The sequence below is a fragment of the Pseudophryne corroboree genome, chromosome 1 (genome assembly GCF_028390025.1).
Source record: "Pseudophryne corroboree isolate aPseCor3 chromosome 1, aPseCor3.hap2, whole genome shotgun sequence".
Classification (NCBI taxonomy): domain Eukaryota; kingdom Metazoa; phylum Chordata; class Amphibia; order Anura; family Myobatrachidae; genus Pseudophryne; species Pseudophryne corroboree.
The window spans coordinates 482403956-482423067 of NC_086444.1; the positions used below are offsets into that span (position 1 = coordinate 482403956).

The 19112-nt window shown below is 46.5% G+C and overlaps 1 protein-coding gene across 4 annotated transcripts in view; it reads left to right on the plus strand.

Moving 5' to 3' along the window:
* AGTPBP1 (ATP/GTP binding carboxypeptidase 1) overlaps positions 1–19112 on the plus strand; it is a 455468-nt gene that overhangs the window by 315511 nt on the left and 120845 nt on the right. For all 4 annotated transcript variants that reach the window (XM_063913782.1, XM_063913781.1, XM_063913783.1 and 1 more), the window contains 2 exons: positions 8359–8512; positions 15946–16126. In XM_063913782.1, coding sequence (XP_063769852.1) covers positions 8359–8512; positions 15946–16126 — 335 coding nt within the window. The remainder of the gene's footprint in view (positions 1–8358; positions 8513–15945; positions 16127–19112) is intronic.

Sequence of the window (19112 nt, forward strand, 5' to 3'; positions counted from 1 at the left end):
GGGTGAAGCCCGAGGCTGTCCCCCCCCCCCATCCAGGGGCTTTATTTTCAGTGAGACCTGCTGGCAACAGGCTCACTGCATTGAGGGACTAAGGGGAGAAGAAGCGAACTCACCTGCGTGCAGAGTGGATTGGGCTTCTTAGGCTACTGGACATTAGCTCCAGAGGGACGATCACAGGCCCAGCCTGGATGGGTCCCAGAGCCGCGCCGCCGGCCCCCTTACAGAGCCAGAAGGCAGAAGAGGTCCGGAAAATCGGCGGCAGAAGACGTCCTGTCTTCAACAAGGTAGCGCACAGCACTGCAGCTGTGCGCCATTGCTCTCAGCACACTTCACACTCCGGTCACTGAGGGTGCAGGGCGCTGGGGGGGAGCGCCCTGAGACGCAATAATAAACACCTTGGATGGCAAAAGAATGCATCACATATAGCTCCTGGGCTATATCGATGCATTTAACCCCTGCCAAAATACATAGAAAAACGGGAGATAAGGCCACCGATAAGGGGGCGGAGCCTATCTCCTCAGCACACTGGCGCCATTTTCCCTCACAGCTCCGTTGGAGGGAAGCTCCCTGTCTCTCCCCTGCAGTCACTACACTACAGAAAGGGTTATAAAAGAGAGGGGGGGCACTAATTACGCGCAGTATTAAAGATACAGCAGCTATAAGGGGAAAAACACTTATATAAGGTTATCCCTGTATATATATATATAGCGCTCTGGTGTGTGCTGGCAAACTCTCCCTCTGTCTCCCCAAAGGGCTAGTGGGGTCCTGTCCTCTATCAGAGCATTCCCTGTGTGTGTGCTGTATGTCGGTACATTTGTGTCGACATGTATGAGGAGAAAAATGATGTGGAGACGGAGCAGATTGCCTGTAATAGTGATGTCACCCCCTAGGGGGTCGACACCTGAGTGGATGAACTGTTGGAAGGAATTACATGACAGTGTCAGCTCTGTATAAAAGACAGTGGTTGACATGAGACAGCCGGCTACTGAGCTTGTGCCTGTCCAGACGTCTCATAGGCCGTCAGGGGCTCTAAAGCGCCCGTTACCTCAGATGGCAGTTATAGACGCCGACACGGATACTGACTCCAGTGTCGACGGTGAAGAGAAAAATGTGACTTCCAGTAGGGCCACACGTTACATGATTGAGGCAATGAAAAATGTTATTACACATTTCTGATAATACGAATACCACCAAAAAGGGGTATTATGTTCGGTGAGGAAAAACTACCTGTAGTTTTCCTGAATCTGAGAAATTAAATGAGGTGTGTGATGATGCGTGGTTTTCCCCCGATAACAACTGATAATTTCTAAAATGTTATTGGCATTATATCCTTTCCCGCCAGAGGTTAGGGTGCGTTGGGAAACACCCCCTAGGGGGGATAAAGCGCTCACACGCTTGTAAGGGCTCTACCCTCTCCTGAGATGGCCGCCCTTAAGGATCCTGCTGATAGAAAGCAGGAGGGTATCCTAAAATGTATTTACACACATACTGGTGTTATACTGCGACCAGCAATCGCCTCATCCTGGATGTGCAGTGCTGGGTTGGCGTGGTCGGATTCCCTGACTGAAAATATTGATACCCTAGATAGGGACAGTATCTTATTGCCTATAGAGCATTTAAAAGATGCATTTCTATATATGCGTGATGCACAGCGGAATATTTGCCGACTGGCATCAAGTCTAAGTGCGTTGTCCATTTCTACCAGTAGAGGGTTATGGACACGTCAGTGGTCAGGTGATGCGTATTCCAAACGGCATTTGGAAGTATTACCTTATTAAAGGGAGGAGTTATTTGGGGTCGGTCTTTCAGACCTGGTGGCCACGGCAACAGCTGGGAAATCCACGTTTGTACCCCAGGTCGCCTCTCAACATGAGAAGACGCCGTATTATCAGGCGCAGTCTTTTCGTGGACAAGCGGGCAAAAGATTCCTCATTTCTGCCCCGTGACAGAGGGAGAGGAAAAAGGCTGCAGAAATCAGCCAGTTCCCAGGAACAGAAACCCTCTCCCGCCTCTGCCAAGCCCTCAGTATGACGCTGGGGCTTTACAAGCAGAATCAGGCACGGTGGGGGGCCCGTCTCAATGAATTTCAGCGCGCAGTGGGCTCACTCGCAAATAGACCCCTGGATCCTTCAGGTGATATCTCAGGGGTACAAATTAGAATTCGAGACGTCTCCCCCTCGCCGTTTCCTAAAGTCGGCTTTACCAATGTCTCCTTCTGACAGGGAGACTGTTTTGGAAGCCATTCACAAGCTGTATTCCCAGCAGGTGATAACAAGGTACCCCTCCTGCAACAGGGAACGGGGTATTATTCCACACTGTTGTGGTACCGAAGCCGGACGGCTCGGTGAGACCGATTCTAAATCTAAAATCTTTGAACACTTACATACAGAGGTTCAAATTCAAGATTGAGTCACTCAGAGCAGTGATTGCGAACCTGGAAGAAGGGGACTACATGATGTCTCGGGACATCAAGGATGCTTACCTTCATGTCAAAATTTACCCTTCTCATCAAGGGTACCTCAGGTTTATGGTACAGAACTGTCACTATCAGTTCAGACGCTGCCGTATGGATGGTCCACGGCACCCCGGGTCTTTACCAAGGTAATGGCCGAAATGATGATATTCCTTCGAAGGAAGGGAATTTTAGTTATCCTTTACTTGGACGATTCCCTGATAAGGGTAAGATCCAGGGAACAGTTGGAGGTCGGTGTAGCACTATTTCAGGTAGTGTTGCGGCAGCACGATTGGATTCTCAATATTCCAAAATCGCAGCTGGTTCCGACGACTTGTCTTCTGTTCCTAGGGATGATCCTGGACACAGTCCAGAAAAAGGCTTTTCTCCCGGAGGAGAAAGCCAGGGAGTTATCCGAGCTAGTCAGGAACCTCCTAAAACCGAGCCAAGTCTCAGTGCATCAATGCACAAGGGTTCTGGGTAAAATGGTGGCTTCCTACGAAGCAATCCCATTCGGCAGATTCCACGCAAGAACTTTCCAGTGGGACCTGCTGGACAAATGGTCCGGGTCGCATCTTCAGATGCATCAGCGGATAACCCTGTCACCAAGGACAAGGGTGTCCCTCCTGTGGTGGTTGCAGAGTGCTCATCTTCTAGAGGGCCGCAGATTCGGCATTCAGGACTGGATCCTGGTGACCACGGATGCCAGCCTGCGAGGCTGGGGAGCAGTCACACAGGGAAGGAATATCCAGGGCTTATGGTCAAGTCTGGAGACATCACTTCACATAAATATCCTGAAGCTAAGGGCCATTTACAATGCTCTAAGCTTAGCAAGACCTCTGCTTCAAGGTCAGCCGGTGTTGATCCAGTCGGACAACATCACGGCAGTCACCCACGTAAACAGACAGGGTGGCACAAGAAGCAGGAGGGCAATGGCAGAAGCTGCAAGGATTCTTCGCTGGGCGGAAAATCATGTGATAGCACTGTCAGCAGTATTCATTCCGGGAGTGGACAACTGGGAAGCAGACTTCCTCAGCACGACCTCCACCCGGGAGAGTGGGGACTTCACCCAGAAGTCTTCCACATGATTATAAACCGTTGGGAAAAACTCGACAGGTATTGCGCCAGGTCAAGGGACCCTCAGGCAATAGCTGTAGACGCTCTGGTAACACCGTGGGTGTACCAGTCAGTGTATGTGTTCCCTCCTCTGCCTCTCATACCCAAGGTACGGAGATTGATAAGATGGAGAGGAGTAAGCACTATATTCGTGGCTCCGGATTGGCCGAGAAGGACTTGGTAACCGGAACTTCAAGAGATGCTCACGGAGGATCCGTGGCCTCTACCTCTAAGAAGGGACCTGCTCCAGCAAGGACCCTGTCTGTTCCAAGACTTACCGCGGCTGCGTTTGACAGCAGGGCGGTTGAACGCCGGATCCTGAAGGAAAAAAGGCATTCCGGATGAAGTCATCCCTATCCTGATCAAAGCCAGGAAGGATGTAACCGCAAAACATTATCACCGCATTTGGCAAAAATATGTTGCGTGGTGCGAGGCCAGTAAGGCCCGACTGAGGAAATTCAGCTGGGTCGATTCCTACATTTCCTGCAAACAGGAGTGTCTATGGGCCTGAAATTGGGGTCCATTAAGGTTCAAATTTCGGCCCTGTCAGTTTTCTTCCAAAAAGAACTAGCTTTAGTCCCTGAAGTTCAGACGTTTGTAAAAGGGGTACTGCATATACAGCCTCCTTTTGTGCCTCCAGTGGCACTTTGGGATCTCAATGTAGTTTTTGGGTTCCAAAAGTCACATTGGTTTGAACCACTTAAATCTGTGGAGTTAAAATATCTCACATGGAAAGTGGTCATGCTGTTGGCCCTGGCCTGGGCCAGGCGCGTGTCAGAATTGGCGGCTTTATCCTGTAAAAGCCCTCATCTGATTTTCCATTCGGACAGGGCGGAATTAAGGACTCGTCCTCAGTTTCTCCCTAAGGTGGTTTCAGCGTTTTACCTGAACCAACCTATTGTGGTGCCTGCGGCTACTAGGGACTTGGAGGACTCCAAGTTGCTAGACGTTGTCAGGGCCCTGAAAATATATGTTTCCAGGACGGCTGGAGTCCGGAAATCTGACTCGCTGTTATCCTGTATGCACCCAACAAGCTGGGTGCTCCTGCTTCTAAGCAGACTATTGCTCGTTGGATTTGTAGTACAATTCAGCTTGCACATTCTGTGGCAGGCCTGCCACAGCCAAAAATCTGTAAATGCCCACTCCACAAGGAAGGTGGACTCATCTTGGGCGGCTGCCCGAGGGGTCTCGGCTTTACAACTTTGCCGAGCAGCTACTTGGTCAGGAGCAAATACGTTTGTAAATTCTACAAAATTGATACCCTGGCTGAGGATGACCTGGAGTTCTCTCATTTGGTGCTGCAGAGTCATCCGCACTCTCCCGCCCGTTTGGGAGCTTTGGTATAATCCCCATGGTCCTTACGGAGTCCCCAGCATCCACTTAGGACGTTAGAGAAAATAAGAATTTACTTACCGATAATTCTATTTCTCGTAGTCCGTAGTGGATGCTGGGCGCCCATCCCAAGTGCGGATTGTCTGCAATACTGGTACATAGTTATTGTTACCAAAAAAAAATCGGGTTATTGCTGTAGTGAGCCATCTTTTCTAGAGGCTCCTCTGTTATCATGCTGTTAACTGGGTTCAGATCACAAGTTGTACAGTCTGATTGGTGTGGCTGGTATGAGTCTTACCCGGGATTCAAAATCCTTCCTTATTGTGTACGCTCGTCCGGGCACAGTATCCTAACTGAGGCTTGGAGGAGGGTCATAGGGGGAGGAGCCAGTGCACACCAGATAGTCCTAAAGCTTTCTTTAGGTGTGCCCAGTCTCCTGCGGAGCCGCTATTCCCCATGGTCCTTACGGAGTCCCCAGCATCCACTACGGACTACGAGAAATAGAATTATCGGTAAGTAAATTCTTATTTTTTTCCAGTAGTACTACAGGTACCAGCGGGCCCGTTTTTCTCCCGCATGCTGGTACTTGTGGTTCTCCAAGTACCAGCTTGCGGGGGAGGCTTGCTGGGACTTGTAGTACTACAGGAAAAAACAATATTCTTTACATTTTCTCAAGGCTATCAGCCTCCCATCCGCAGCCCTTGGATGGGGGGGACAGCATCGGGCTTCACCCCTTGCCCTTGGGTGGCTGGGGGGGGGACCCCTTGATTGAAGGGGTCCCCACTCCCCCAGGGTACCCCGGCCAGGGGTGACTAGTTGGATATTTAATGCCACGGCCGCAGGGCGCTGTATAAAAGTGACCCCCGGCTGTGGCATTATCTGTCCAGCTAGTGGAGCCCGATGCTGGTGTATAAAATACGGGGGACCCCTACTCTTTTTGTCCCCCGTATTTTTTGCACCAGCACCAGGTGCAGAGCCCGGTGCTGGTTTTAAAAATACGGGGGATCCCCTGTCATTTCCCCCCCCGGATTTTTAGAACCAGGACCGGCTCGAAGAGCCAGAGGCTGGTTATGCTTTGGAGGGGGGACCCCACGCCATTTTTTTCCGGGATTTTACCATTCCATCTAAAAAAAAATATATATATATATTATTTTTAAAAATATATAAAAAATACTTATGGCTCCCAAAAAGACAAACCAAGTACCTAATCCCTTCTAATATAAATAGATATGCTATTACCAATAAAAAAAACACCAAAAAAAACATGTTTTAATTTTTTTTTATTAGTTTCACCCACCAAAGTGTGGCGGATTGAAAATGACGAATTTACGGTCTAAAAGCACTGTTGTCGAATTTCCAAACTTCAATTGAATATACTTTGGTCGAATTGCAGCACTTGTATCATTGCAGAAAAGTCGAATTTGACAAAAGTCGAATTTCAAAAAGTCGAATTTTGAAAGTCCGTTTTTTTGACGGAAAGTACTGAATTGCATTGACAATTTTTTTTTTTTTGGCGAAAAAGTCCAGTTTTTCTCCAATTTCGGGAATTCGACCGCAATTGCATATACCCCATAGTCTCTGAGTTTGGATTTTTTAGAAGGTACTGTAGGTTTAGAATGTATACAGAAAAAACAAAGATAATAGACCACTGCGCTCACTGCGGCTGCAGTTGTATGGAACCCTGGTGTCACTCAACACCATATACCGTGAACATAAACAAACAAAGGGGACTACCCAACTGCGCACAGCTAAGGATGATTAATTAAAATGTCAAAAGTTTTTTTTTAAAAAATACGTCTGTTTGGATAATGAAGAGGGGAATGTTGTTGAATCTTCTCCTTCTCTTCCTTTTTTCTTTTTCTAACTCCGATGGATCTCTTTCAATTTCGTCAAATGTCCCTCAAAAACAGTGAAAAGAGCAATATTGTGTAGTAGGTCCTAAATTTCAAGGGATTCTAGATTGTATAGCTCAACAAGATGATTCGTACCGTACTCACGTCTAGTATGGAGGATTTCACACGTATAAAGGTTTCTTTATGGACCCGAAACTTCTCCCAGCTGGATGGTTTGTTGTTCGTGTGCTTTCAAATTCTCACCAAATGGTGTCACAGCGTGGGAGATACCGGGGGAAAGAATATCCCAATTAATGAATATATCACAGTTGATTTTATCCAATTAATTATACTGGTAGCCAGTGGGAATAAACTGGCATACCGTACTCACACTCCAAGAATGTTTAGTACACCCATAAAGGTATCTTTTACAAGTATTCCAAACTTCAGACAGATTAAACGAGTATAGGAAAGTGGAGGGTAAGCGTACCCCACTTACAATCTTCAATGATGTTAACAAGCACGTAGCGGTTTCTTTCTCCAATCTCTTCCCATGAAGTGGAACTCCACTCACAAGTACTTCCAATCTGATCTCCGCGGACATTGGGTGGGTTTAGAATGTATTTATTATTTTATTGATAGCATCAAACATACCACGTACTGAGAGGAGCATAATCCTTGTAACCTCACCAAACAGTATGAGGTATTCCTAAGGGACACTTGGTATATGTTTAATCTTTAGTCCACTGAGAAAGCTACTTTCAACAGAGGTGTAACTAGGGCTTTTGGCGCCCAGGGCAAGATGATAAATGGCGTGCCCCCCACAGACACAAAATATCCCTGCAGTGTGCACTTCCGAAAAAGAGAGAGTCAGGTAGGGACAGAGAGAGGCAATGGGGACATACTCTAGGGACAGAGAGGCAGCAGAGATGTACAGTAGGGACAGAGAGAGGCAACAGGGACTTGGCAACATAGTGAGGCAGTAGGAACATACAGTAGGGACATAGAAAGCCAGCAGGGACATAGGGACAGAGAGGGGCAGCAGGGCCATACAGAAAGGACATAGAAAGGCAGCAGGGACGTAGGGACAGAGAGTGGCGGCAGGAACATAGGGACAGTAAGAGAGGCATCAAGGACGTAGGGACAGTGAGAGAGGCATCAGGGATGTAGGGACAGTGAGAGATTCATCAGGGATGTAGGGACAGTGAGAGAGGCATCAGGGATGTAGGGACAGTGAGTGAGGCATCAGGGACGTAGGGACAGTAAGAGAGGCAGCAGGGACGTACGGACAGTGAGAGAGGCAGCAGGGACGTAGGGACAGTGAGAGGCAGCAGGGACGTAGGGACAGTTAGAGAGGCAGCAGGTATGTAGGGACAGTAAGAGGCAGCAGGAACGTAGAGACAGTGAGAGGCAGCAGGGACATAAAGAAGGGACATAGAGAGGGAGCAGGTAAGATTACCAAGGTAAGGAATAGATGTGCTGGTGATTGCTGAAGTCTCCCTGTCACATCCAAGCGTGGATGGTCCTAAGTGGTCATGCGGCTTTAAGGGGTAATTTCTTCATTGCTTTCACAATATAGACAAAAGAGATTATACTGTTCTGTCTTTTTATCTTGTTTTCCCAAAGATGCACCTTCAAAAACTGGAGTTTCTGCACAATCCGCAAAAGATCTACTACCGCCATGACGTATTATGTGACACTCTGGGTGGAAATGGGTGCCCAGTGGTCACCATAACTGCTATGCCGGAGTCCAACTACTATGAGCATGTCTATCAGTTTCGTGAGTAGAATTTTTTTTTTCCCCAAAATAATTTATTTTTTCTCAGTCACTCAGGAGATCAGCATTCAGTTATATATAATTACTTCTACATATTGCTTTAGGTGTTGTTTGGTACCATTTCAGAAAACAAATTTTAATTTAATTACAGTATGTTACACCACTTCCTGACCTTTTTTTTATTGTAGTAATGTCATGTTTGTAAGATTAAACTCTAGAATGCATTGGTCTTTAAGTTGATTCCAGAATGTGTCATTGGCCTAACTAAACTCCTCCTCTGTAGCTTTTGTCCAGGGTACCGCCTGACCACCATGCACATAGGGGTTCCTGTGTCCCCTGCAAATAAATATATGTATGTCCCAATAAGAATGTAGTAAACTAGTACTCAGGTTTATGAGATTGAAAATAAGAAAGAAGTGAGTTACAGTGCAATATTTTAATTGGGGGTTTTCTGCAAGGCACCGGGCAAAATTCCATCATCTGCTAGACCTATAAACAATATGGTATATATGGATTATATACACTTTATTCTGTGCAATTAGGGAGTGTTTAAGCAGTCACAGTAAATACCTTGGGAATGAGCACTCAATTCCCTATATACATTTACCACTCTTATTACTGGTTTTTAATGTTAGTGCTAAACCACTCCTGGATAACTCATGCAGTAATCCCCCTTTCAAATTGGCATCGGAGGACATATGAATGAAAATGTATAAAAATGTATTACATATACATATGTACAATGGATACTGTGTTACCAGATGATATAAAGTGGCACCAGGGAATATCTACAAGTCTTTTGGAATGAGCCTCTCAGCATAGCTTGGTGCTGCGGTGGGCTAGCTGCTGAAGCAAAGGTGGTCCTGGGATGAAAGCTTGGCACCACTGCAGATGGCTTTATCAGACCCTCCAAATGGATACTCCCTCCTGTGTCCACAGTCTGAGCATTTGGTCCAATCAACGTGTGTTGATATTCTACCTTTTTCAAGAAAGTATCCATTTGGAGGGTCTGATAAAGCCATCTGCGGTGGTGCCAAGCTTTCAGCCCGGGACCTCATTTGCTTCACCAACTAGCTCACCGCAGCGCCAAGCTATATGGTGAGAGGTCAAATCCAATGAGCAATGGACTGCTCGAAGCAGGGCAACCCTTCTTCTGCGCATCATAGACCACGAGCAAGGAATCCGTCTTTCTGATCCGAGCTGTACGTATGACATAGATCTTCAAGTCACGCACAGCATCCAATGCTTGCGGAGGAGCAGAAGCGGCAGAACAGGACGGAATCACAATAGGTTGATTCAGATGAAACGCGGAAACAACCTTCGGCAGGAACTGCTGTCTAGTCCGGAGCATCGCCCAGTCCTTATAAAAGACCAAATACGGACTTTTATACGATAAGGCCCCCAATTCTGAGGCACGTCTAGCAGAAGCCAGGGCCAGTAACACTTCCACGTGAGATACTTGTTTTCTACCATCATCAGAGGTTCAAACCAGGAGGACTGTAGAAATTATAATACCACATCCAAATTCCAGGGAGCCATAGGCGGCACAAACGGAGGTTGGATGTGAAGCACCCCTTGGAAGAAGGTCTGAACTTTAGGCAGTATAGCCAACTTCTTTTGGAAGAAGATTGAAAGATACGAAATTTGAACCTTAATTGATCCCAGACGTAAGCCTTTATCCACTCCAGCCTGCAGGATCATATATTATGATAGTGTTTTGACGTCACAGAATTCCTGGCTTGCACCATAGTGGCAATGACCTTTTTGGAAAGTCCCTTGTGAGCTAGGATGTTCCGCTCAACTTCCATGCCATCAAACGAATCCGCCGTATGTCCAGGTAGACGAACGGGCCTTGTTGAAGAAGATCCCTTCTGAGTGGTAGAGACCAGGGGTCTTCAACGGACCACGCTCTCCGGGGCCAATCTGGGGCAAGCAGAATTGCTTGTACTCCTTGATGCCGGGTCCTCTGGAGCACCTTTGGGATCAACGGAATCGGAAGAAATATGTAGACTAGCTGGTAAGGCCAAGGCGACATCAGTGCATCCACTGCGCACGCCTGAGGGTCTCTGGTTCGCGAGCAATACGAGCGAAGTTTCTTGTTGAGGCGAGACGCCATCATGTCGATCTGGGGGCAACCCACTGGTCGATGATCTGTTGAAATACTTGAGGATGTAGGCCCCATCACCTGGGTGGAGATCATGGCGACTCAGGAAGTCTGCTTCCCAATTGTCCACTCCCGGAATGAAGATTGCGGACAGTGCTAGTGCATTTCTTTCCGCCCAGAGAAGTATTCTTGATACTTCTCGCATGCAGGCTCTTTTTGTCCCTCCTTGTTGATTGATGTACGCCACAGCCATGGCGTTGTCCGACTATACCTGGATTGCTTGATCCCGGAGCAGAAGGGAGTACTGAATCAGGGCATTGTAGATAGCCCAAAGTTCCAGGATGTTGATCGGAAGTAGGGCCTCTTGGGCAGACCACATGCCGTGGAACTGCACTCCTTGGGTGACAGCCCCCCATCCTCTCAAATTCGCATTCGTCGTGAGGAGAATCCAATCCTGAATGCTAAAGCGTCGACCCTCCTAGAGATTGGAAGACTACAGCCACCACAGGAGTAAAATCCTGGCCCAGTTTGACAGTTGAATCATCCGGTGCATCTGAAGATGGGAACCGGAACACTTGTTCAGGATGTCCAGTTGAAAGGGTCTGGCATGGAACCGTCCATACTGGATGGCCTCGAACGAGTCTACCATCTTTCCCAACAATCTTATGTAAAGATGAATGGAAACTCGAGTAGGTCGGAGAACCATGCAAACCATTTCCTGGAGAGTTCTCAAAACAGTAGTCGCTGAGATGGTTCCGGGTGGGACTTCTGTAAATTGAGGATCCACCAGTGGTGTGACAGGTGTATAGTGCGATCTATATGGAGCAGTAGTAGCTCCCTGGAACTCGCTTTTATCAGGAAATCATCTAGGTAAGGGACCACTTTGAACCCCTGGACCCTGAGCTGGAACATCATTTCCGCCATCACCTTCGTGAATACCCTCGGAGCTGTAGATAGGCCAAAGGATAATGCCTGGAACTGGTAGTGATCGTTCAGCAGGGCAAACCTCAGATAGGCCTGATGAGGAGGCCAAATTGGGATATGGAGGTAGGCGTCCTTGATATGCAGGGACACGATGAATTCCTGCTGTTCCAGGCCTGCGATCACTGCTCGCAAAGATTCCATCTTGAATTTGAAAACCTTTAGGCAAGGAGGACTTCAGATTCAAAATTGGCCTCACAGACCCATCCAGTTTTGGCACAACTAACAGACTGGAGTAATAGCCTTGTCCTCGCTGTTGCAGGGGTACTGGAACAATGACTTGGGACTGGACCAACTTTGTGATGGCCTGTAGTAGCGTAACACGCATATTTTCCAAAGCTGGTAAGCTAGATTTGAAAAATCGTTGGAGAGGAGCACCATCGAACTCCAGCTTGTAACCCTGAGAAATAAGGTCCCTTACCCAGGCGTCCTGGCAGGAACTTTCCCAAATATGGCTGAAGTGACGTAACCGGGCTCCCACCTCGAGATCCTCCCGGGGTGGGTGGGCACCGTCATGCTGATGTCTTTGCAGAAGCTGAACTGGTGCTCTTGAGAGCTGGCAACTACTGGTTTCTTAGGTTTACTCCTGGTGCCTCTAGCTGCATTTGATGCACCTCTGGCCCTAGATGAAAATCTGGTGGACCGAAAAGAATGAGTAGACGGTCCCGGGTAAGTATGTCTAGTGGGCGGAGCCCCCGAGGGAAGAAATGCGGATTTCCCAGCAGTAGCTTTGGAGATCCATGCGTCCAATTTGCCTCCGAAGAGCCATTCACCTGTAAAGGGAAGAGATTCCACATTACGTTTGGAGTCAGCGTCTGCAATCCTCTGACGCAGTGGTTCTAGCATTAATATTGCCAATCTCTTTTAGGGAGTCACAGTGTACTCTTGCCATGTCCTGAATGTGTTTTAGTAAAGTCACCATATTAACTAGGGTCATGTCACCTGAGAGACCCTCCTGAATTTGAGAAGCCCAGGTGTGAATTGCATGTGTCATCCAGGAACCTGCAATGACCGGTCTTTGAGATACCCCTGCAGCAATGTAGATAGAGTTCAGTGTGGCCTCAATTTACCGTAAAGGAACTGGGAGTACCGCCTTTTTAGAGAGGCGAGAGACCGAGACGTCTACAGCCGGAGATTCTTACCAGAACTTTCTACCCTCAGTGGCAAAGGGGAATGTATGCAAAAACCGTTTTGACACCTGATATTTTTTATCTCGATTCTTCCAGGCTAGTTTAAATAAATCATCTAATTCCTTAGAATTAGGAAATGTGACAGTCAGTTTGTCTTGAGGGATAAAAAACAACTGCTGATTTGCAGCGTCCTCTTGGGGGGGAGCTTTATCACATCCCTTATAGCTAAAATGAGGGGTTCAGTACCCTGTTAAAGTGGAATCCCCACCTGTGGGAACCACATCGTCCCCATCATCCTGTATATCATCATCAGTATCTGAAAGAAGTGCAGGTAAAGCACGTTTATTTGGACTTGCAGTAGAGAGGGGGGGATGGGGAACATCAGCCCTGGCAGCTAGATCTACTACTGCTTTTTGCAGTTCTTGTGTATTGTTGGCATTTGCAGTGAGCTGAGATGACATATCAGACATCATAGTTTTGATAGCCCCCAGCCAGGTGGGCTCGTGACTCTCTCCCTCCTTGTCCTCAGCAATTTGTGAGGACTGACTACACTGCTCACATGATATGGAACCAGATGAAAGAGGGGGGAATCTGGCATTACATACATAATGAAAACACAACCCACATACAACACAGACTGATTACAATGCAAGCCTGCCCTATTGCATTGAGAGGAGACACAGAGGAAGAGAGGACCCAGCACATCCAACGCTGCAGAGCCCCAGTGAGGCTGTCAGTGTTTGTACATACAGTAACAGTGAGAACTGCTTATACAATGTAATTCCCTCACAGGAATAATATCTGTGCACAATTAGCGGCTATCCCCCTAATTAACACCCTGTACCAGTGATCCAGCGTGTGACAGTCTGGAGGAGCTGTGTGAGGCTGCTGCTTATGCAGAGGAAGGTGCCACAATGCCGCTGAGCCTGCTCTGATGTAGCCCTGCCCACTGTAATGGAGCCGGAGTTACATAGTTATATTTATACAGCCCCTGTCTCCTAACTACGCTGTAGCCTTACATGAATGCTTTTTACAGCCATCGCTAGCCAGTCTCACGCAGGTGCTATAGCGGTTAACCCCAGATGGGACCCGTATGCCTCACCTGAGCTTCTGCCGCACCAAGAACCAGGGGACTCCCAGAGCCGGCCCTAACTAATATGATGCCCTAGGCAAGATTTTGGCTGGTGCCCCCTAGTACAACCGCTGGTTCTGCCTCTGACCTTGCACCTCTTTCCCAGCACCATCACCCCTCACCCATAGCAGTCCTTATTTTGGTGTTTGTACCCCCTATATTTTAAATAGGAACAGTTCGCACATTTGGCGCACAGCCCAAAAAGGGGTGTGTTTTTGCTGGCAAGGGGCATGGCCACACAATAGTAACCCCAATTCCAATTATGCCACACAGCACTGCAACTTTATTCACATTTGATCATGCGATAGTGTCCATAATTCATGTTACATCCCACAGTAGTATCACTTTACCTTATAAACGTTACTCCTCACAGTAGAGCCCCTTATTCACATTACATCACACTGAATTGCTCCTTATTCACATTACACCACACCCTATTGCTCTTTATTCACATTAGACGACACAGTAGTGCCCTTTCTATACGCAACGCCACATAGTAGAGCACTTTATACACATAATGCCACACATTAGTAATGCATTTATACACATAATTTCACACAGTAATGCCCCTTACACATGAGACACATTATTAGTGTCCTTATAAACATAATGCGCCTTACACATTATGACAACCTTTATTAATGCCCTTTTACACATAATGTCCCTTACACATATGGCGCACATTATTAATGCCCTTATACACATAATGACACACATAGTGCCCTCTACACATTTGCTGCACATTATTAGTGCACCTATACACATAATGACACACATATAGTAGTACCCTGTTACACATATGCCGCACAGTATTAATGCCCTTATGCACATAATGACACACATAGGGGTGGTCTTCAGTATGCTGGCTGTCGGGATCCCGGCGCACAGTATACCGGCACCAGAATCCCGACAGCCGTCATGCCGACACTTATTTTCCCTCGCGGGGGTCCACAACCCCCCTGGAGGGAGAATAAAATAGCCACACTGTCGGTAAGCCGGCGGTCGGGCTCCCGGCGCCGGTATGCTGGTCGCCGGGAGCCCGACCGCCGGCATACCACCCACACATAGTGCCCCTTACAAATATGTTGCACATTATTAATGCATTTTTACGTGACAAACATAATGCTCCTTACACATATTCCGAACACTACTGCACAACCAACCCACCCACACACAGTACTCACACTGCCACTAACACTGTGACCTCTGCCTTTGCTTGGATACAGATGTGTCCTCATAAATCTTGCCTCAATGCTAACGTCGGGCATCTTATTTGCATTGCTATGTGGCTAGGATGCACAAGCAGTTTCTGCTGATTAAAATGATATGCAGCATGCCTATATTCTGTGTGCTACTGTGGCTGTATCTGCATATGAAATGCTACACACAGAATATAGGCATGCCGCATATCATTTTAATCAGCAGAAGCTGCTGATGCCCCTAGGCATATTAAATGCCCTAGGCAATTGCCTAGTTTGCCTATGCCTATGGCCGGCTCTGGGGACTCCCCTAGCGGGGTCCCCGTTGTCTACTCACCACCAACAATCACCTTCAGGCAATGTTAGGGATGCGTGGCTTACTGCGGTTATGACGGCCAAGGTGCAGTACCCCGCTGAACAGACAGCCCCTCAGGATGGTGGTCCTGCAGCAGGAAAGTGGCTCTGCACCTCACGAGGCCGGTGACCGCGCCCCCCCCCAACTCCCACGGTGCAGGTATGCTGTTGCCCAAACAGCATACAGAAATAAACAAAAGTTTAAAATAAAAGGAAGAAAACTCTGGAGCTCAGAGATGTGCATCCTCCCCTGAGGGCACTTTTTTCTAAACTGCCTGTGAGAGGGGGCATAGAGGGGAGGAGCCAGCACACTCAGTGGAAGAAATTTAAAGTGCACTGGCTCCTTTGGACCCCGTCTATACCCATCGTACTAATGTGTCCCCAATATCTTTTATGGATGCTAGAGAAAGGGGCATTACTGCACGAGTTATCCAAGAGTGGTTTAGCGCCGACATTAAAAGCCAATATTAAGAGTTGTAGACCCATAAACAAGCCATTGTATAGTAAGTGGAATGCTGTGTTTGTGTCTATGCTAGGAAACCGCCCCTATATCTTCCTGACATCCAGAGTTCACCCTGGAGAGACCAACGCAAGCTGGGTAATGAAAGGGACGCTGGAATATCTCATGGGGAACAGCTCCAATGCACGGAACCTTAGAGAGGCCTTTATTTTTAAAATCATTCCTATGCTGAACCCTGATGGAGTTATCAATGGAAAGTAAGTCAGTGTTTTTGTTAATTGATCACTTCCAGGTACTTCCAGGTGATTCCAGGTCACATTTAGAAAAATAAATACCACTTTTTCTTTTATTGTGGAATTTGATGTGTTTTGTTTGTACGCTGCAATTATTTTACATGTATTTACCGTGCTCTGTCCTCTTTTTTTTTTTATTTTATTTGTGAATCTATATACTATCCTGCTGTTCAGTCATACTTATGCTCCAGTGGTTTTAGAACTGTGTAACATGTAGTATCCTCAGTTGTGTAGAAGCTATGATGTATATACTGTACTTCAGTGAGAAAGTCAATGCAATAAAGTTTTAAGACCCTATTTAAATTTGTCATGTTAATCTTTATGTAGCAGCAGTCTGATTTTTGGGAGCAGTGACAATGCCTATTCTATACCTTGTATAAAACACTCTAAAAGGTTAAAGAACACAGTACGCAATTGGCGTATTGAATACCGTAAGAGTACGCACGTAGCGTAACGAACGCTTAGCCGTGGACGAGACGCACGAGCGGCACGTTCGCTCACGGCTTAGAGCGTAAAGGCAAGCACGCTATAGGCTGCCGACTAACGTAATGATACGCTATCAGCGTAGCGGACACTCGAGACCACGAGGAGATCACAAGCGGCGCTGACGCTCACAGAGTTAAACCTTTATAACTATACCATAAACAATGTACTTATACTGTAAACACTTGTGCAGTGATAAGGTGTAAATGCAACACAGTGTAACCTTGTTAGTTTAAAAGCTGTATGAGCGTATGTGACGCTCTGAGAACCCCTTAGCAATATAATAAACACTCAAATACCGGTCTAAGGGTCTAACGCCTTTTAAGGAAATGAATGAACGTTCAATTGCAAAAGAATAATACAATACAAGTTATACACTACCAAGATAACATAAAATACCTAACCGAATCACTACACATAAAATACAATAAAGATACAATTACATTTAAGGGGGGAAGGAGAGAGAGAATGGCTTATAACATTAAAATAAGAGACAATATGGTTGCAGAGAACTTACGCACCAGGGGAAACAATCGCAAGCGCCTTTCTGGATATCCAGCTCCCGATTATCAGCAATGAGAACCGTTGAAGAGAGTAGAGAGCTGGCCCAGATCGGCTTGTCCTTTTATACACTACACACAATACAGTACAATGGTCCCTACATTCTTATTGTTCATTGGACACAGGAATTCGTCTTCGCATTATAACAAAAGGTCATAGGTTGGTTCATACAGGTGGGCTGTGACTATTCCTAACTGCTCAGGTGGGTGGGAAACTGGGTTTCCCGCCGCATGGGTAATAAAGTGCAAATATAGTAAATGTCCATAAACTTCTTATGTCCATAACTATACGCACGAGCGATTAATCCGCTTCAAACCAACACCGGAATATTGCTAATTATATTCTCTTCCGATGGATACTAAACACCACTGTGTAACCCCTGTCTGACCCTTCGTATCAAACAAAGAGGGATCTCTTTGTCCCCGAACATACTACATTAACTAAACTTTCAGATTCTATCAAAGGGACCATAATCTACAAAATACATTATATGAATAAAATATGTTACGATTGAGTCGCCCGCTAGACGAACACAAACTCTACCGTAAATGCGCATACCGCGCGTCCGCGAGTGCACGCGACCGCGAGTATACGCACGCACGGGAGGGCTCATGCACGTGCAGCGGGCACACGCATGAGGTGCATATATGGCAGTGTGCAGCGTGATATTTTTCTGACTTTGACAGTCCACCCTTTGGCAGTCACCAATAACTGCCACTTCCTAAAACAGTTCAAAAAGAGAAAAATATATGTCATGTATAATACATTTCTATGATTGGGTAGGGGAGGAGAGGAGAAGGTAGGAAAAGGGTATGACCTAGTGAGATAGCAGAAGCATGTGTGTATGAATCCATGTTTGGGGGGTCATGTATCATCGTGCCGTACGTGTTTTAAATCAAGCTTCGAGGTATTGCGAAGTATACATTTGAATTCCTTCTTATCCCGTGGTACGGGTCTGTGGATGGGCTGTCAAACTTTACCGAGCTCTTTTCGGCTTTTGGTTGTGACAAAATGGGGGAGCACATTTTAGTTGATGATACATGAATGGGGGAATATGTGAGTGCTGATATCTGTGCCTATATTCCCTATCGACTATGTGTGTTATTACCTGAAGGTTGTGGAGATGAAGATAAAGAACAATTATGGTAAATGCAGTGATAAACTATGTGAGTTTAATATACATTTGCCGATTGAGGTCTTGTCTTGTGTCTTGTCTTGTCTCGATGTACATGTTGACTGTAGTCTCCTTGGGCTTTTGCTATAAACGGTGTGCAAAAAGCTTTTTCAATGTCCATAGACTTACAAAAAAATGTTGGGCTAGCGTAAAATTTAAAGTACTAGGGATATGGGGGGTCTATGGCTTAGTCCATCAGTTGTCTGTGTAAAAGGTTGTCAAATTCTTCTTCCAAGCGGATGTCTTTGTACCTTGGAGGAAAACAAAGGAGAAACTGGTGAAAGAAACGGACCGTGGAATCACATTTTCATCACAACATTGTCTCTATCGTTGGGTCATAAACCAAATCAGTCGTTGTTATTACAGTATCTTCACTTCTTAAACTCATCACTCGGGCGCTACGTTTACACTTTGTTAAAACCCGAACGCATCTAAATATCAGACCGACCAATATGATGACACCCAGAATACACAAAAGAAATTTCCCTACATCCATGATAATTCCTTGAGTCCATTCTCCTAAACCAGAGAACCAATTTCGTGGGTTCAACCATGACACCCAACTGGTCAGCTCATTACCCACAGCGGCAAGGGTGAGATTGTGTTTCCTTCGGAACTCCCATTTTAATTGCAAAATGTCATCCATCTTTTGGTCTATGACCTCAGCCGGGTCCTCGGTGCTGTTTGTAATATATGTGCAGCACTTTATTCCATACTGAGTCGCTAGGGTAA